Genomic DNA, 21697 nt, shown 5'->3' on the forward strand with positions numbered 1-21697 from the left:
ATAAAAAAGCTTAACTACTAGCTTTTAAGAACTACTCACTTGGCTTTTACAAAACAATTACATTGTGCTTTATAGCTTTTATACATATGTATTGGAAAATATGCCTGAGTCTTTAGTTACATGTACTTCAGTTACAATTTGATTGATTCTAGTTTCTACCATAGAAATTTCCTCTGCTTAAAACTAAGCTTTATAAGTTTTATATTACTCGACGGCCCAGAAGTAGAAAACTCTACAGCAACAAAAGTTTAGTGAGTGTTTTTTTTCTACATCTCGTCCCAATTCGGAACTGTGTGACTGCGGCCAGGCCCACCGTTCTCGTGAAATAGATGCCGCTCGTTTTGCCACTAATGACTTCCTGTATTTTTTCATACGGCAATTATTTCCCATGGGTGAGCAGGGCGAAGACAACAGTTTTTATGAATGCCCACGACCAACTTCATTCCGATTTAATTTTGTATCGCTACAAAGTGCTACCTTAACTTGATAGAGGGCTTATTACTCGACTTGCGCTATGTATGTAATAATTTATTGTAATTACATGAAATGTGAATTAAATATGACATTACGTTTGGTGAAATCACATTTATAGGTCTTCGTAAATGTATCTTATTACGAGTATTACTGTTTCCTCGCAACGACTTTCAATTGATATAATGCCCTTTTAAATTGACAGACAGGCTGTTTGTCCAGTGCAATTATATCTCTTAATTAACTCACATTCACATAAATATTAAAACTCCCCGCAGATTGCAGACTTAAGTCGGCTGATAGTTGGGTCGGGCTGTTAATCAGTATGGACTTGGACATGTATGAAAGTTTTCTTCTTCATACAAATTAGAATCGGGCCCGACGACGGCTAGGCTAAAACTTAAGGGCGATCTGATGTGAAATTTTATCTAGTTGAGTAGGTACTAATAGCTATATCTAGAGCTAATCAACTTTACTACCCAAACGCACAAACCTTTATTGTCATATCTTATACGGTAGTGTTAATTCTTGAAATCTGGCATAATCCCAAATAAACTTTGAGAGAGTAGGTAATGAACCGGGAACGTATTTTTTGCAGCATTAGTATCGTACTAATCAGTGGATACTATATTGCATGTAGGCGACAGCTTGAACAACTGGTATATTCATTTGAACTGTATTATAGTATAATAATAATAATAATAATACCTTGACTTGGCCCACGAGGTGACCGCCATGTGGGATGTTGACTCGACGATCATTGTCCCGATAGTTGTCTCGGCGAACGGGCTAATAGCGAAGAGCTTCGACCAACATCTAAAGAAGCTCTCGCTAGATGGTTGGCTCAAGGGTCAGATTCAAAAGGCGGTGATCCTCAGCACGGCACGCATTGTCCGGAGGTTCCTCAGCCTGTGACCCTGACCACCGGTAGCTTGGGCCCTGCTCCGCTACCAGCGGATTAACTATTTTTAAGAATTTTTTTTATAATGTATTTTTAGTTTTTTTATAATTTACATTGTAAAAAAAATATTAAAAATAAGAAGGAAATTGAATAAAGAGATAATAATAATAATAGTCTTTATTTTCTCATCACAAACATTACAATGACACAAGTTATTAAGCACATTACAAATTCATAAAACACAGTTGTTTGTGTGAGACTGATGCCTGTGATAGGTATTTGCATACCTGTAGTACAGGTCATCAGGCTCCCACCACCCCAGATATTGGCACAATTTAGAATTAATTTAAGAACCGATAGTAATAGTAAACAAATATTTGTGATAACCACGCAAACCTTCTAATCTGTATTACTGCGTCTGGTTCGTGGGACGCCAGCTAAACTGTTGTCCTTAGTCCATTACCGGTCGAAGGTGGGTGGTTATAATAAGTCTTTCGCGGAGATTTATTAGACGTGTCGAACTTTGATAACACTGCACCTTTAAAATTTAGTGCATTAGAGTTACGAATTGCTATTTGACTGGATTACTTGAAGCCATGTGTTATTGGAGCATCACACACTTGGCAGAATGTGAGTGACGAACAATCATTATTTTTGGTAAGTTACATTTTAGTCCTATTACCCAAGTGTCCACGATTTTTATAATCTAACTACAAGTATATCATCATCATCATCATCATCTCAGCCACAGGACGTCCACTGCTGAACATAGGCCTCCCCCTATGCTTTCCATGTTACCCGGTTGGTAGCGGCTTGCATCCAGCGCTTTCCTGCTACCTACTACGCTTACTAATAATATTGTACAGGTGTTTAAATTTGTACGTTTGAAAGTAGGAAAAATAATACCTTAGTAGAGTGTAGTTCATTATTTTTTTATCACATCATTAATCAAAAACTCTTTCGTTGATAGGTTTAATATATTCCTGAAAGAAATAACTATATTTTTATGTCAAAACTCGATGGAAAAACACTTAATTGTGTGATAGAAAAGTCTTAAGTACCCACAGCATAAAAGGTAATAAAATTCTAAAATGAAGCTTGTGATGATTGCTTGATTTATAGTTTAGCTAAAATCCACCATTATGTTGATTCCGTTACAAAAGATTCATTATACAGACAACGGCCTTAGAACACAATAAATGAATTATAATAAAGTCGCGGAGGTCGCCATCGGGACAAATGTGTTGAGCGTGTCGCACCCTCGCGACTTGCCTGCATTTAGGGATGACACAAGAGCGACCACATCATTAGTGCGACCGCGTTGCACTACGTTGCGATGCGTATATTTTCATACAAAAACATATACAACGTGCTCTTTTGGATTTCCTGAAACTCTAGGGTATTAATAAGACCACTTCAAAGAATGGAATGGCTTTACATTTTTTGTTAAATTCAAAAAATTTTTTGGACCTATTTTTTCATACGAAATTCTTAACTGTACTATTTTTTACTGAAATAATTCATAATTTACATACACTTATAAAAATAAAAAGTCTGCACAAAAAGACTAGGTGACAATTTTGAAAAAAAAAACTAGATTAATGATACTATAATATAAATCAACTAGGTATCTTCTAAATCTAGAATTCACATTATCTTCAAAAATATGCTTTTGAAACACATATTCCTAAGACTCTTTAACTAGTTTTTATTTATAGAATATACCCCTAAAATTTCCGGAAAACAAAAGGAACACGTTGTATACGTGATCATAGCTTTTAGTGGAGAAATTTTAGGAACGCCATAAATAATGACCTGTTACATACTGCGATCCAATAAGCCAATCCAACATTGACATTGGTAGAGTGTTAATCTCTACATATTTTAGAGGGAGGCCAATGTATGACAGTGTACGTCTTGTGGCTGAAATGATGAGTAATATTAAGCATCTTTCTGCTTATTGGCAACCCTCATAATGCTTGGGTAATCGTTTACTTACTAAAATGAAGAAGAAATCGTAATATAACTACTCGTGGTTTATAAATACATTTAATATTATTGTTTTTTTCCTTTTTATTCCTGTTTAATTCACAAGCTCAAACATATAATGTATTTTCTAGCTAGATTTTCACGCTCTACATTCCAATCTATATTATGCAGAGTTGCTAAATAACATTTATTACCGGGCCGATATATCTTTTCATCTCTCAATTTTAAGACTTTTTTGTAATTAAAGAGCTTTTCATCGACCGATATGAAAGCATTAAATACGAGTAAAGTTCTCATTACCGACGAATACCCTCATTACTTTAGATTCAATACAACGCAAAAAGTCTATAGTGAGTATAACATAAAAGCACTTGGCTCCGAACTTACCTATTTATGATTCGTATAAAAGCAGTAATGTATGCAGACCGCAAGACTGAAGAATGAAACTGAATTTAAACTCATTTAGTCGACTGACACCGCGAATGCCGTGCTCCCCGAGGGTGCGGAAGCCCTCGTCAAAACTCAAAAGAAACTATAGGAAACGGGAAATATTACAATTACACATATTATCCCGCATTATTATGGCTTGTTTGCGAAATCGTTCTGCGCATAGCATCGGAGTGACTGGCTACGTTTAAGCATTTAAGGGTGGGCGAAACCGCAAGCAATTATTATAGCATCAAAACAGACTGCGAGTGACATGCGGTCGGAAATTTTAAGTCGAAAGAACACCATTTGGCGTAAATGTGCAGTTTTGCCAAGTTACCTACTAAGTAATTGTGTTTGTACCTTAAAGTTGTGCACTTGAAGCAATTCTACATATAATGTGCTAGTTCTTTAATTGTTCTGACTGAACAAATTAAACATTAATTTTATAGCTACTTTACGAGTATATCTATACGCTATGGACTTTTTACTCGTACCCTTGTTACTTACTGAGTCACTAGAATAATGTCCTGTAATAAAGTTAGGCTCATTTTTCAGGATTTAATGGAAAAATGTAGAGTCGTGTCATAAAATGTACATTTCTTCAAACCATACGACCACCCACATTACCTGTCTTAAATTAATTAAATCTTGTCTTGCGTAGATTCAATCCAATGTCATTTTTCGACATTACACAGTGTCCAATACAAGTCCAAGATTTCCCAACTGAAACTAAAAAACAGCTTCATTTACACAGCGCCTTGTGAAAATTCCTAGATTTCCCCACTGAAACAGCTTCATCTTTACACTCCACCATTTCCCTTGCCCTTAACAACAACAGCATAGCAATAGTTACAGATAATAACTCGCGTAGCGTTTAATTCATACAAATGTCCGCGAGTGCGCGGCACGTACAAGAGCTACGTGACCGCACCACTGCAATCAAACTACGACGCCCTACACCTGCCTGCCACGTTTTAAATATATCTTTAAAACTATTACATAATTATCATTTTCATAAGTTTGTTCGCTGTATTCGTAGCCTTTGTAACTTTACTTATGTAGTCTTATAAGTAGGTACAACTCCCATGAAAGTTTAGAAATTGAAATGTCGCTTAGCCGCCATCGTAAGTTAAACTGAAGTTACATGAATGCACACATGGTTTTGTTTGGTTAAGTACATCAGCTTTTTGCTAGATCCGATTGACGCTAAAAGAATAATATGATATTCAGATAACAAAGTGTTTCAGCAAAAGGAAAATCTACGATGGCTGAAGGATAGGAGCTCATACCACTCAGGAAAGTGGTGCCACTTTCCTGGTGTTTTAAACTTTCATAGTCACTAACAGAATGATTATTGTTATTAATTAAGACACATGGTAGCAATCTCGTCAATAATTTAACTTTTCAACACGTTCATCAGGTCACCAAAGTTTCATTTATTGGGGATATAAAGAGTCGCGAACATAGAATTAAAATATAAACAGAATTGATGATAAAACGCATCTCTACCAAATGGCTTTTTACATTACCTACAGTTGCTGTTTACACATTTCGACACATTTCAAACTTAAATAACAGACTATAAAAACGATTGAAATTCTCATCAATGTTTTTCCAGTGTGTTTGTAAACTGAGTAAAAGTAGATACGGCTAAGCTCCGTTTTAATTTCCATAATAGCTTTCGCCGGTGGTCCGCATACAACGACTGATGATTTGTAGTATTTGTACTCAAACTACACATTACGTTTTCAAATCGATATTTTAATACCATCGCTGGTTTTAGATGGTCGATTAAAGTGTCTTTGAGGAGGTTAACGTTTGAAAAGTAGCGGAGAATAGCAAAATAACAATCAACGTCCGCTCCGTCGTGTTATTAGCTTATCGTCCGTGGATCGGCCCGGGCTGCGCCAGCGCATTGGTGAGCGGAGGGCCAATCGCGTGCACCGATCGCCGATGGTTAGAGCATCGATTCTTTTTGGTTATTACAATAATTCCGACACGATTGCATCTAATTGCGCTAGTTTCCGATGGTCGTGGGCTCAAGACGAGGAATTACCGGTGGATATGTCTGCTTGAGTGCCGCCTGTCGACTTCGCTAAGCAGTGCCGCAATGAGCAAGACCGATGTATGAATTATTTGTTAGTAAGTACCTACCTACTTTAAAATTTCCAGCTAAATTATAGGCATTTAGTTTTTAAGTTGAAATTTCTCACTTAATTTATTTCATTTTACCCGAAATTGGATTTATAATATTTTATTAAGGATATATTCTAAGTGAAATGGTGTAGAATATTTCACATCACTATAAACATTCAAGATCCGAAGTTAAGTTTAAGCTGCATGTGTCAAACAAGGCTAAGCTGTATGTTTCTTTAATAAAGATAATTAAAGTAGAATAAAACTTAATAAAAAATATACCTAAATTAAAACAAAACTGTTTTTACTACGACTCTACCTAACTACGGTCCTGTATTTCACAATAATAGTTTACAATATTGTTTGTAAATTACTTCTTATTGATGCAATTATTCACGCTGATCATCTGATGATGGAACGTGCTTTATCTTACAGGGGTTTTCCGTGTCTTCAGTAATAATGAGATAAGTAACTATATTATGCTTATAATAACAAAATGCAATGTAAATCCTTCGACAGGAGCTAAAGGACATTGTCAGAAACCGCCTAAAAAACCGCCCAAAAACATTAACCCATCATAATTATTTTCTATTTTTTTTAATACATTAAGCACCCTTTCATTCTAATGGACACTTAAGCATTGAAAAATTAAATAAATAAGTCTTTTAACGTTTATTCTATAATACTATTACAACTTCCGGACGTTTTGGTGCGTGGCATGGTCTAAAACCTATCAAGTTCCATAATTTTTGCCGATAAAATCTGTACGAGGCATTACCGTACTTTATTGCTGGGAGTCCATGTATAGTGATGTTCCTGCGGCCATCATAGACAATAAAATATCGATTTTGAAAATAAAATAAATCGATTAAACTGCTTTGAAGACTAGATTTGCGTTAAAAGCTAAAAAGATATTGACAGTTTGACACTATTACAAGAAGATATCTAAAGTGTCCAACTGGTCGAAGGTCGTAAATAAAATAAAAATAATTGGAATGCCGAGTTGTATTTCTAAAACTTGTTCTATTATTTTATACTATTTGGCTGCGACTCGGCGTGACGACAATACAAAACATTTTTCGCGAATCGGTGTTCATACATTCACACAATACATTAGACGCCATGTTGTCATAAACGACATATTATAAAATCGCTGTGATTTAATATTCTTAATCATTAATTTTATGGCAAGTGTCCATCAGGAATCATTGTTCTTACACACAGAATCGTATTATTTCGCTTTCGGGTAGTAATATGTCAAAATTGTTGGTTCTTTAGGCGAACAATGTATGGAGAACGAACATTGTCCTTTGCATGCAAAACAAGTCGTTAATTACGGCATACTGCATAGGACGTGAGCAAAGGCAGCCATCAAAGACAGCTAACTGTCAACTAACTGCTAATTAGTTAGACGTCTTAAGCTGCGCCGCCTCCGCCGCAACCGCCTAACGACCGCCCTACTTAATCTATGTAACTCGAACTCACTACCCAAACTTACAATGCTTCGTTATTATAACAAACCACAAAATCTCCTTAAGCCGACGATCAACGCAACTTGAAACGATCTCGACTATATTTCCCTAATCTATCTTTGTCTTCACAAAAACTCAGCTACATAAATTGTAACAATAGCTCTTAATACCGGCGTCAATTTAGCAACGGAAGCTCAAAAACTACCATCGGCAAAGGTTTTAGTAATGTTTTTACCGGCGTTTTATAGCCTCAGCGCTAGATGGAATGGAACGACGTACCAACATAATCAAACCACATGCGGGGCAGTAATTGCCTCTGCATTCAAAGACCCGCTCACATCACGCCGTATAATGACAAAAATAGTCCAAAAAATGCCTCCGCATATGAGATATTTTTTTCAGAGTTCGCGCGCTCGCACGAAGCTAAATTACTAAATAAAAGATTAAGTTAAAAGATCAATAAACTTAATAAATGATCTCAATAATTGTTGTATTACGGACACAATGGAGCGGCGTCGTGAAACGTCATTAAGGCGCGAACATCATTAATTTTATTCGCGCCTCTCTGACGTTAAAGGCAATGGCGTCTGTCAGATTTGAAAGGCCGCGCTGCTGCCACCTGTTGGTAGCGCGGGGCATTAGGCGTTAGACCCCGCGGCGCACTCATACTGCCACTGGAATGACTCGCCGAAACTAATCCTGCACGTTTAGATACCTGTCTCAAACAATTAATTTATAACTGGCATTCGCACAAAAAATAAATAAATCTTAGGTGATATTATCACTTACGGTACACTAACTTCAGTTGGGTATACCATATTCTGACAAACCAAGATTTTGGAAAGCTCTACATGTACTCATACGTAGGTATTTTAAATGCATCTTTTACATTTATAGATAGGTAATGTAATCATTGCTACACATTTTGGTTGATCTTGACGAGTTCAGTAATCATTAAAAACATCTTCACGAATATTCAAAAAGAGCGGTCAAAAAACGCGTGTCCGCCTCTTCAGATTAGATTTCCCATTGGTAGCTAATTGCGTCTATCAAATTAGGCTCAGCCCGCGGCTGCGCGTGAGGTGATTGATAATGTTTGGGAACCCGTTCCCACTGGCTTTACTGAATAAACTGTTTTGATTCACACTAACCTTCGCGATTTGTCACGAGGACACACTCACAAAAAACACAAACTAATTTTACAGACTTCGAAATGGGAACCATTAAAACATCGTTTTGTTTAATGATCCAAGTAATAAGTAATCTGAGTAAATCGAATTTGAAAATTAAATACGTTAAATCTTCAATTAAAACATGGAAATTAAAGTTTGATTCACTGAAATATATCATATCGTATTTGATTGTTACTTCACTTTTAGACGATACTATGATCTTATCACCGTAATTCTGGGCAATATTCTCGATTAAAATCCCTGTGTGATAGTTCCACATTTCACTATGAATATTTCAAGCAAAAATCAATCATTTTCCAATAAGAAGCATAAAACACTGCCTTTGGTGACACGTAAACATAAATCTAACTCTACATAGGCAACCCCTAAAGGCTCCTAGTAGGCACCAGGCATATACTCGTAGTAATATAATAAATAATGTAGAGCTCGATGTTAAATACATTTTTGCATTTTAAAGTGCTAATTAAAAGGTGGTAACGAAATACGAGCCGAATGAGTTTTGCGTTCATTAACAGGTGCAATCGTTTCGAGTTTAAAAACTAATGGGCATGCAAGCTGGAGGCTGGGATAGTGCCGCGGCCGGTCAGAGTGCAGCGGCGCGGGCGCAGCGTTTCAATCATTAGGAATTCGGCGGCGCGCACAAAGAGTGATTGATGCGCCGTTTACCGGCCGCGGTGGCACCCACCTAAAAAACGAACGCTTAATTAACTCGTTTGGCACCGCCGCTCATTAGAATTATTAATCAAACCGAGGCTGAGCGATAGTGAGCATGATGTATCGAGCTTTGATTACATTAACGCACTCGTCCGTCAGTAATTAAAACCACGCCGGGACGTCTGAACGAGAACAAAAGGGAACGAAGCACAAATTTTTAAACTAATAGCGCCGAAATGATGTATCGTTTCGCTAAAAATACTTGGCAGGTGCAATTAATTATTATCGACCGGTGAAACAATCGACTTGAGCTAGAATTAGATCCCTTTGTGTGATGCGCACGATGTGACTCAGATTTGATTAAGTATGTCAATCAATGATATTTTTTGAAGTAATTTAAATAATTAACACCTACTTCCAAGAACCGTCGAAAAATGCTACCAACTGGAGTTTCATTTTATTGGACTATACAAAGGATACATTATTCAAGTAGTTACCATCAGGTGATCCGTCTGCAAAAAAAAAAAGTATCCTATCCTATCATTGCTTTTTTCAAACACACAAACATGGTTTCGAAGCATGGAGTTGAGTTTCACCTACAACCAAAACTACCGCTCATTTCCATGCCTCAGATTCTTCCATCGTCCTTTTCTAGGAGCCTGAAAAATCCTAAGAAAAATTACATTGAAAGAAACATCTTAACTGAAGCATTCGCAGTCCAAACGTTTCAAAAAACCAGTATCGCAGTATTATCATAACACGTCCCAAACAAATTATACGACTGCGTGTACAAGGGCCTGCGCCCATGTAGGGAGAGTCCAGCGGGGCCCAGCCGTGGGCGGGCGAGAGATACGGCCCGATCTAATCTGGGCAGATAACCCCCGGCCATAAAGTAGCCGGGACGTGCCGTGTACACGACCTGACGGATTTCTGCGGCTAGTAAATCGGGAATAAACAATTGTTTAATACCAACTTTCTACGTCTATGCGACAATGTAGTTTAAATTTATTTGATTTAAACTTATTTATCCAAAACCAGAATTAAATAATATTTTTAAAGATAAGTAAGAGAGCTTTACCTAGTAAAGGTAGGGGACTCTACATGCACAGATGTTAGTTAACTTTTGATAGAGTTATCATCCAATAAGTCGATAATTAACACTTAAGGACTCGCGCCATAATTTGTGACATTCGTACTCGCTACCGGGTGCGCTGGACCCAGTATATAAAATCCTATGTATTTTTCAAAAACACTTAATAAAAGTGAAAACTATTTTATAAGAAGGATAATATGATATAAACAAACACAATAGTAAACCAAATAGTAATATTTATTGCTTTTTTCTAAAATAACAACTAATTTAAAGAAATTAAGGTTTTTTGGCAAAATGAAGGTAAATTTTGAAAATTTCTGTAATTAATTATTTTTAATAATACCATGTATATTTTCGTAAACTACTATGATTTGCGTACATATAATAATTAACAATGAATGTGAAATTAGTATAGAACATTAAAAAAATCACTTTGAATACCGGGTCCAGCAGACTCAAAAACACCTTTTTCGTCTGTAACACTCACATGCAGTGGGGTATTTGACGAGTACGGCCTTTATTGGCCGTGCTACACTGTCGTGGAAAGGTACTAAGAGCGACACCATCACAAAAGTCAAAACTTAAAAGTTATTACACAAAAATTGAAGTACTGGGTCCGTTAGACCCATTAGCGAGTCCTTAAGTGTTAAAACGAGCTTATTCTTGACCTTCAGGTAATTCATACCTACATAGCTATGTTAATAACATACATAAATAAGGTCATCTCACAATAACGCTTTGTACTTAAACTAAAAAAAAACATTTATTTATCTGTAATCATTCATACAATCGAATCGTGATCACACTAATGGAGTTTAAAGCAATAATTACTGAGTAAAAACGAAATGAAAGAAAACAAAAAACATAATTACATTGTTCTTCCTATCATTTACGTATAAAAGCGTTTTTAAATGATATTTTAAGTTAAAGACAAAAAAGTTTCATTGGAAATGAAAAGAACGACAGGTGTGTCACTGACGCGCGCAGCAGACTCATTTAACAAAGCAAGGCTAGGCTCACTGTAAATTGTATATGGAGTGAGACATAAGCTTTAAAGAAAAAGTGCCTAGCTTAATTAACAGATTATTTATTTTTCAATAGGTACTACCTATTATATCAGTGGTTCTTAACTGGTGGTAACTAGCCGGAGCGGCATGCATGTTGCTCCTTTAAAGCTAGTAGAGGTCGAGTTCCAAATTTAATTAACCAATGAATGGTACCTATTTAAAAAATCTTTTTTCTTTCCTTTTTCTTGTTGAACGAGGCCCGTATGTTCCTGGTGAGAGTTTAAGAACAGTAACAGCAACAGAACATACACACAATAAGTATAGGAACTCACTGTCAGTAGAATATCGATTGCTTAGGCTGAGTTGCACCACCTAACTTTAACCGTAACTACTCGTATAACGATAAACAGTGCTTTTTGTAAAAAGTTTCATAGATTAGTTAATTTTTAATCTCTTTATAGCCATAAAATTTGGTCAACATAGCTATGCAGGATATTGTCAATGCGAGAAGCGCGTGCGCACCTCCTAACTAACCACAATCCCTTGCAATTTTTTATGCAATCTAAAATAGTCTTTATGTTCTTTAGATTAAGCGATACGTTACGCTGCATAAATTTAACGGATATCTTTAATATATCAAATTTGCGCACTTCAAGCGTAAGTTTTAAGAACAAAGCCCGAGTCAGTACGAGTTCGACCACACAGGACGTTTATGAAAACCTTGCGGTTCAACGGTAACTCTAGACTTATTTTGTGGCTGTGAGCTCTACGTTTTATTTGATATCAATTGTCAATTCAATTTAAAACTTTTAAATGATACTTCTACTAAATATAACAAACAAACTTATATTTGGTGGACACAGGATGTATGCCTAACTAATCACGAGTCTACTCCGCTGCAACAAATGAGTCTCAGTATCACCTTGAAATTAGTGCAAGACCTTCGTCGAACCTGTCGTTGACTACGAGTCTATGAAACGTCTGCTGTACGAATGCATGAATGAAATTAATAAGGATAAGACTTCTAGGGTCACCAGAAACTATGGGCTCCTCTTATCCAAGATCATAAGTAAGTATTCTCCTCTCATTCAAGAGTTTTAGAGATCATGAAGTAAGGAAAGGGGAAAAATTTGGCCCAAAATTTTCCAATGACTTAGGCTGAGTTGCACCATCTTATTTATAACATTAACCGGTGCTTTTTGTATGGAGTTTGACAGATTTTTGACGTTTGTCAAAGTTAAAGTAAAATGGTGCAACTCAGCCTTAAAGTGTATTACGCTAAGGCGTGGCCCCAAATAAAGGGTACGTGTAGTAGATAGGTACTGTGACCGCTATTGATGCTCTTAATCATATTACTGGGAATAATGTCAATTTGCTAATCCCGGCCGGACGGGATGTCGCTGTTTATATTGTTGGCTCCGCAGTCAGCCACCAACGCGCGCGCACGAGCTACGATTCGGCTCCTTGGATATGACAAAAGAATATCTTTTAATTTGAACAGATTAATAAAAATAAAATTGTAAATTCTCACTTTATATTAATTTTCAGTAGGTATAAATATCTTTAGTGATGTAACATACCGGAACATTTTATATTGAAACCCTGGCTCCTAAACTAGTGTAAACTGTATTTTAGGAGCCAATATCTTCCCTCCCAAGTGATTTACAGCTTACGAGGAATTTGAATAGTAGAAAAGCTGATGAAACTTAATATACGATTTACTGCAAAACAGATATTATTCACGCCTAAGTTATACGTTACTAACATTCCTACTTTCAACCAGCAAGTTCGTAGGTCGTAGTTGCTACTATGAATGGACATGGGAATATTTGAATTTACTTACGAGTGTAGCATCTACATTATTATAAAGGTCGATTTCTCTATAAATTCATAGAGAACGTAGCATTTATGTATTTAGTTACTTATAATATTTCAATTAGACGATATTTTACTAAGCCACAGTGATTTTTCATAAACAAAAACCATTTTCATGGTCACGTCCCTTGTTAAAAACAACATTTGAATTTTCCTCATATAAATTGCCAACTCCAAACATTTTCGTTGCTCTTAAATTAGTCGTTACCCTCATAGCACAATCAAGTCATTCAGTTCATTAGCAAATCCTGCGCAGGACGACTGCCTCAACATGCTGCGGCGACCGTCACAGATTATTGTTTTAGGTAAGTACTTTTTCCCTATATTCAAGTTTCGCACACACACATATCGCACGGTACAAAAGGCGAATTTAATGCCATTCGGCATTCTCATCCAGTCAACCTTAGGGCCAAACTGAAAATAGAGAAAGACTAAAAATATTGTGCAAAACATGTTTACGGGAAACCCCCTGGATCTGATATTGATGGACTAGAGTTAAACAAGTCCTTATCAAATTAATTTTGAACGTTGAAATTGTTACTTACCGGCTTTACAACACCTCCTTTTTTCAGTTTTCACTCTTACCAGTCTTTCAAGGTCTCTATTCCGTTTTCTAACCAGTATTTATAATTGATAGCGTCTCTTCTCTACCTGGTTTCGGCAACGAAACCGCACGGCAAGCTCACCAGCTGCCAGGAGTTCACGCACGGGCTCACCTTCAACGACAGCCAGGCCATCGGCACCTGGCACCTGCTCCACTACCGCACCGAGAAAACCTACGACTCTGGCGACCCGCACTGCGTGGAGTTCTCTCCTGTAAATGATCAGGTAAATAAGATGCTATTGACAATGCACATATCCCTTTTACTAATAAAAAGTTATACGCACGCGTTGAACAGTAGTAAGTTTAAAATAACATTTCCTAACTAAACGTCACTTAAAACTAATGTTCAACCCGCGTGTAACTTTTATTAGTCCCAAGGGGGTTTATTGACTAAATGAATTTTACACTGCTTTCACTTATGTCGAACCTAGACACACACACAGACATTTTATACATAACATTTTAAAAAAAATGTACCAATGAATAGTGGCTAAACGCCTCTGGACATGGGAAATCGTTGTCTCATTTGCTAACACACCAATTTACAGATTTGAGTGTAATTTAAACTCCTTAAGTAATAACTGCCTACCAAATTATTTTTATTTACTAACAAAAGACGACCTCACCAAACAGGAACGGAAAGAACTATCGGACCGCATCGGCAAGTACGTAGAGAACCTGAAATGGGAGAGCTTGACGCTGAAGATGCAGGTGCCGTGCTCCGGCATGAAGTCCAACCGGAGCCGCGACTACTACCTCGAGAAGCTCGACGGCGACGGCTCCTACAGGACTCTACAGATGCCATCGCCAACTGGTACAGTTTATTTCTGTTTGATAATATTATCTGTAACCGGAAAACTTAAGTCAAAATACATAGTTATGAGTCAGAAAATATTAAAATTGCCTTAAAGTAGACTATACAGTATTTTCTCGAGCATTTTCACTCGTAATGGAGCGTTCTTAAGGATGGGACAATACAAGTAAAATCTCATTTTCCAAAGCACACTTTTTTGTTACAAGTAAAAGCTCTAGTCTATACTCACCTTTAAGCTATTTTTGTATCTTGACAATACACAATTTCTGTAGCTCACTTGTAGGTATTCTAGTCTTACTTTGACACAACCGTATCGCACAGTTTTTTTTTATCCACAACCAGGAAGCTCTTGGCCTGTATCTCACCTGATGGTAAGTGATGAAGATTAAAGCTATAGTTTAATCGTAACCTGGTAATCTCCAAGTTCCTCTTTCCTTGTTGTAGATTAAAAATTATAAAAAAATCCTTTTTCATGGTCATGTCCTTTGTTGAACTTTTTTATAGCTAAGCTGGACCTGGCCGAGTTTCACCGATATCCCATGAGGCTGAAGATCGTGGAAGGTCAATTCCTGGGCATGATGGACTGCCACGAGAAGTTCGTATTCCTGCTGGGGAAGCAGCCCTCTGACGGAACCCGCCTGGACGACCGGCTCAGGAAGATGATAGAGATCTACTGGCCTGAAGAAAATGACTCCAAATAAATAGCTGTAACATATACAACCAATTCCCTGAAATGTAACAATGGTTACCTATAGTAAATATTATGGTCATCCCTCGCCATTTATTAGGGAAATAATATAATTACTGATTTTGATAGTAGGACTAAATAGCACTTTTTAGCTAAATATGTTTAGAGTTTATTGATAAGGCGTTCTAATAGTTCGGTCGGTCGTTATAAGTTTGATAACTGCCGTTAGATTTAGGAAATCAAAATAAATATTACTCAAAATTCTATCATTACATTGGATCATTGGCTTCTCTTACATTAAAAAGTGTTAGTACATTTGCCTATGTATTTGTTTTATTATGTTTGCCTAAGTTTTACTTTCATGTGTGTTAAAAGGCATCAAGTTTCTCAGCAAGCAGTCTGCTTTAACATAACATTATATTCATGCAATTGTACTGCCGTAATACAAATTTAATGACTCGGCCAGTCCGACATACAAAATTAGTACAAATATCAAATAATCAAACCCAACCGGGCCATTACTTATCCACCCCACATTACAACCCCTCGTACTTACAAACAACGCTAAAGCACCACTCAAATTAAGTGCGGCTCGATCAACAGTCATTTTCGGTTACAATTAACCACACGTTTGAGTGAAAAGTCAACCACCCACTCCAATTGATTTATTGTGTCCTTAGAGTTCCGCCATTTTGTGGCTCTACTTGTATTGTGTTACATGAAATTATGTTAGACTGGAAGAGACACATTTCAGGAAGGGCAAAAAGGTAATTTAAGGTTAAATTCACTAATAAATAAAAAAACAGGCAGACCATAGTTCGAGGTTAAACATTCTCTTTAAGTATGTTTATGTAATAAACGGGGGAGTAAGTATTAACGTAAAGTAAAGTAACCTCGAGAGTAAGTTGAAGTGTTAATTTAACCCTTANATGTCATCGGCAAAGGTAATTATAGGTGTACCAGAATCTCATGGCAAATGGGGAAAATAAACTTTGTTGAGTGCAACACTGGGGAAATTGGATTAAACGATCTTGATACTTTTTAATTTTTTATTTATGACTTTAATATTAATGAACATGAAGTACGAATTCCTACCTATACCTGAGAAAAATGAAAAATGTCTTGAAAAATAGGTAAACCGTATATTACTGTAAATAATTTTAATAGGTATCATACTTATAACTTATCAATTCATTCAGAACTAGAAAACGATTCTAAGAACTCCACTTGCATTTCTTGTTCTTCAATAGATGATCAAGTTAAAGAGGTATTTATACAGGGTGGAATTTTGTAATGCCACCTGGAGGAAAGTACTCTTAATACTGTAGATAGAAAATTTTACTGAAAGAAAACATTCCTTTATTTTTGAAAAAAAAAAGAGAACTGCATTCAAAGATTTTCGAATTTTTTTCAAAAATTCACTACTATACCATAAAATTTTCTGTAACATTATCAAAATAATTTAAGATTTCATGGGTTTCCTTTCATTTGATTTATCAAGTTTCTTAGAGAGATTTCATCCTTATACTTAACCCTAACGATCGATGTAATAAAAAAAAAGAATGTAATTTTTAACAGATTTTAGTTGGTTCGATTCCCGGGTGTGGCAACCAAATTTTTGGAAATCTTTGAATGCAGTTCTATTTCTTTTAAAAAAAAAAGGAATGTTTTCTTTGAGAAAAAAAAACTATCTACAATATTAAGAGTACCAGGTACTTTCCCTCCAGGTGGCATTACAAAATTCCACCCTGTATAATATAAATCGCTCTTTCAGCATTTCAATTACTAAAACTTGCTTGATGAAATCTTTTTCAATTTTTCACTATTCATCATCATCATCATCATCATTTCAGCCACAGGACGTCCACTGCTGAACATAGGCCTCCCCCAATGACTTCCACATCGCACGGTTGGTAGCGGCCTGCATCCAGCGCCTTCCCGCTACCTTTATCAGGTCGTCGGTCCACCTTGTGGGTGGACTTTCACTATTCCTCTGCACTAATGTTTCATACATACACCTGAAAACCCCGAAATCAGCTATTAGGTAAGAATAATTAAAAAATAAACATAACCCACCCTCCTTCTGACGCAGTTAGGTAATAAATTAAATGTATCAAAACATTTCACTCCAACTTAATGTCAACTCAACGACGCGCTTTAAAATCAAAGATTGAGTTTGAATTATGCCCTATTTTACAATACACATTGAAAACAATATGTTTTGCTTGATCTTTTTCGACTTTTTCACAAAAATAACAAATAGGCATGAAGAGATTACAAANAGATATGTCAATTTTTATGCGCCTGGGGTAAAAAATTACCCCACGGTGTTACTTAAGGGTTAATAAACTCAGCAAAGTAGGTATATCTCTCTGAAAAACGAACATGTTTGAAATCAGTGTAAACAAATATTATTTGTTTTAACCTTTTACCGGTTAAAAATTAATTAATATGTAAGTTTTTCCAACCTGTTTCATTGCCAACACTTTAAAAGAGTGTCAATCAATGTTTTTCCGTAATTGGTTTTAGGATAAATGTCCAAGATTCCAATCACATCTAGTAGAGTTCTTTTAGATCGGTGGCACTCATAGCAGTGGCGTGTGCCGCGAAGGGTGCACTGCTCATTTGTCTAAACGCAGTATGTAGCGGTTTGAAGGGCACTCGCGAGGGCTGGGAAAGTGTTGCACTTTACAAAAAGTTAAAATGCTTCTCGAGTAGAGTGCGCTCTACCGCTGGTCTTTTTGTCCGAAGTTTCAATAGGTTAATGATTGCAGTTAACCAAATAAATTATGTAAGTCGGCAATAATTCCTCTTTACATAGACGTTTCCTCTGACAGCTGGATAAGTGTTTGCACTTATTATCCTGTCATACACGAATTTATACATAGTACTTTTCAGGTAATGGGGTTCGCTAAAGCAGATGGCGACCTCTATTAGCGAATTTATGTTCTGCACTTTTTCATACATAAATAATTAGGTACTGAAACATAATAAGTGCCCGTAATAAGCTAACTAATAATAGGTAACTTTAATTTATCGCTGTTATTTGGTAAGTTTTACCGACATTAATACTCTTAACTATTTCTCAAGTCCAACTTCCACCGAAATGGAAACTTTATAAATCATAACATAATACAATGTAATCACTTTGTAAGTTTTTAAATTACACTTTCAGCGAGTCATTAAGTCGAATTCCACACGAAATCTGGCGCACGCGGTCTACCGACTCATTATTAAAAGTTCAAATAGTAATAACCGCTGAATACAGCCGATACGAATCTCAGGAATGACGAAATGTACAAGGAGGTGTAATTTTCGGCTGTTTGCCCACTACATCGACAGAAAAGTTTTTCAATTACCCATAGAAGCGTTGTAATTACCGTGACTTAAAAAATAATTGCGCTTATAATTACATGATCGTCAACACAAACACGGAGTTGCTTCGCCGACAAATGAGAAATTAATTTGCCTGTACACTTCAAATATTCATTCCATTATAAAGTTATCGAATTCAAAAATAACGAGTAGGCAAGTCACCTACTACACGATATAGCTCGTATCTAAATTAGGAATTTTTGGTATTTGGGTCATATTATCAGGTGTACATAATTATTTAATGTTTTTATAATAAACAAACAGCAGATAATATACCTTACAGGTGATGTGAACAGTTTGCAATACCTATGTAACTACTAGTAGTATCTAGGTATTCGTAGAGCTTCTATGGAAGTGATGGATTTTCAGTAAAATTACAAGATTATTCAAGAACTGCCTATTGTTAACAAGCTTTTTTCAACGGCAAAGCTTTTTCATTTACCACACTATGAGCATTCCTAAATGCAATTTGCAACATGTACTTACCTAAGTAGTAATTAATTAAAATTCTTGATAGACGCATACAAAGCTTAGATAGCATGCAGCTGTTACGTAGCGTGGCGTGATTGAGCCGCCGTTTACCGCGGCCCCACACCTGTAATTACACCACTACACACATCCACCTTAATTGTTGGGAAAATTCGGAACGCGCGAGGGTGACTTTCCGACTTATGGGAACCCGCGTATTGCCAATTAAATTAGACAACTGTTTCATTATATCAAACTTAAATTCCCTAATTCCCTTCGCAGATAATTTGAGGCTCTTGTATCTGTCGCTCTAATTAGGGCTGGTTATCTATGATTTATAATGCTTTTTTCGACTGTATGTCATAAGGGGAGTGATTAATAAGTCAACTTTCAGAACACATTTTCTGTAATTAAAGATGAGCAAATGAGAACACTTGTATGTTCACACGACAATGTAACTAAAAACTAACATAAGTAGCTCAATAACATTTTGTAAGGAGCATAACGCACTAAGTTACCTAAATGAATGCCTATGTTTTTCTTTAATACGTCTTCAAACATTGCATACTACCCTACACCTACATTAATGCGAAAAAAACATTAATTTTATTGAAATTCTTTAAAATGTTTCTGATTTGTAAAGAAATTTTGCCATTCCATTTTGCAGCTTGAAAACAAGGTGGTAATAGTACTTAACCTGAAGTAGGTAATTGGCAGTTTACAGTGGGTAACTGGCTTTGAATCACACAGTACTTAGGTATGGGAATATCGGTTGCTAATGCTAATTCCAAATGGCGTAGCTGTTGGCCACCAGTGGGTGTACCTACTGTGCAAAAGAATTTCAATTCTTTCGACTCTATCCACCTCTTTCAGTCACTGTAGGAAAACTAAAGATCCTATAGAAAACTACAGGAGAGTAATTGCATTGATTGACACTTTTAGTAGGTACCTACTTACTTAGATCCCAGTATAGGAGTTAAGCTCTGATAGTTGTAATTCACAAGACGTGAAAAGTCCCATATATGAAAGAGACGAATAAAGCTGTCATATTGTATTTGCATAGTAGACCTCCAGTATAAAAACGTTTTGTTCTCAGATCTCTTTCTATGATCTGAGGTTTTGTTCTATTACAGGCAATTCCGGCGGTTCGAGGAGCGCTGCGTTTAGCGCTCGAGGTAAATTCCACGGATTTGCATACCTAATCGACTAGTTACACGCGGCGCGATAAGGGAAATATGCTGTTCAATGATTTACACTCGACGTATACCTACGCATTTATTACGTCTAAACGAGCCAGTTATGGCAATCGTGTAAATTTATAGCAGCGAAATAGTGTAATAAGCTGGATAGGTAATACAATTCAAATTACGTAGGTCCCCAATAGATGAAACGAACCCAAATCCATGAATTTACGATTGTCACAGGACTATCGGAATCGACTCTAGGTAATTGGATCCTGTGATTAGGTATCGTGGTCTACATTGAGGTATATACCGACCTATACCTATACTAAGTAATATGGATCAGTGATTTTGTTTTTTATAACTTAGACGAATCTGACAATAACAGTGCCTACAGCTTCGGCCTACAATAGATTAAGTACTTAAGTACAAACTTAGAATAGGCCTAACTTTTAAGAAAATTATTGATATTAGGTATGATGCAATCCACTAGGTACTCTAAAAGAAGTTTACAAACATCTGAAACGTACCTAAGAAGACAATTTTCTTTCTTATTTCGTTGGAATATCATATGAATTACAATCCATCGGGTAACAAACCGAGACTAAGTGCGGTCGAATGTTCCGTCGACTGTCCGCCATTACGGCGCTATATTACCGGCCACTGAATAATTTGATAGGGGAAATGATTGATACAACAATCACACGTAATCAAAATCGTGGCGGCGCGATTAGGCCCCGCGGCCCTGGCTTCAGGAGCCGACAATTGCTTCTACAATTTAATCAAGCTCTCCTAATGGCTTTCTCTCTTCATTAAATTGTAATAACGGATACTGTTTTTGTCTCTGCGGTGTGTAGGCGGGGCGTACCGTAATCCAGCAAATGCGTTTTGTGTGATTCTTTGACGAATTTTCATCATACTAATAGCTAACACCGCTATGTGCGTAGGTACATTCTATTTTAAGATTATGCTATAACCAAACCCATTTCGTAGGTCCACTGACCGTTTGAATACTAACTTCTAAAAGCGCCTATCAAACATCGAAATCACATTAGTACTACATTTACACAGCTAACTCTTTCTAAAGTAACCGAATTTGTGAAGAAAAACTAGCTTGTTTTCGGAAACGTTTTCACGAAGCTAAACACGCCGGTCGTCATGCGATTTGACAATTAGCAACAGGAGGGCCGGGGTGAGAGCAATCAAAATGAAGTCAGTTCACGAAATATTAACTGACCACTCGGGTACTGATTGACGGTGGGTAGGTATACCATCTAAATGTAAAGCTAATGTTGTGTAATTAGAATAACTCTACTGCTGCAAATGGCCATAAATAACCCGCCTATT

The 21697-nt window shown here is 36.5% G+C and overlaps 1 protein-coding gene across 1 annotated transcript; it reads left to right on the top strand.

Annotated features, from left to right (window-relative positions):
- Window positions 1–13432: 13432 nt before the first annotated feature.
- On the top strand, window positions 13433–15563 carry LOC114350200 (uncharacterized). The gene is made up of 4 exons (XM_028300907.1): window positions 13433–13525; window positions 13858–14048; window positions 14458–14638; window positions 15143–15563. The coding sequence occupies exons 1-4, from the start codon at window positions 13492–13494 to the stop codon at window positions 15337–15339; spliced, it is 603 nt and encodes a 200-aa protein (XP_028156708.1). The 5' UTR covers window positions 13433–13491; the 3' UTR covers window positions 15340–15563.
- The last annotated feature ends 6134 nt before the right edge of the window (window positions 15564–21697 follow it).

The sequence above is a fragment of the Ostrinia furnacalis genome, unplaced genomic scaffold (genome assembly GCF_004193835.3).
Source record: "Ostrinia furnacalis isolate ACB-3 unplaced genomic scaffold, ASM419383v2 OfSCF0802, whole genome shotgun sequence".
Lineage (NCBI taxonomy): Eukaryota > Metazoa > Arthropoda > Insecta > Lepidoptera > Crambidae > Ostrinia > Ostrinia furnacalis.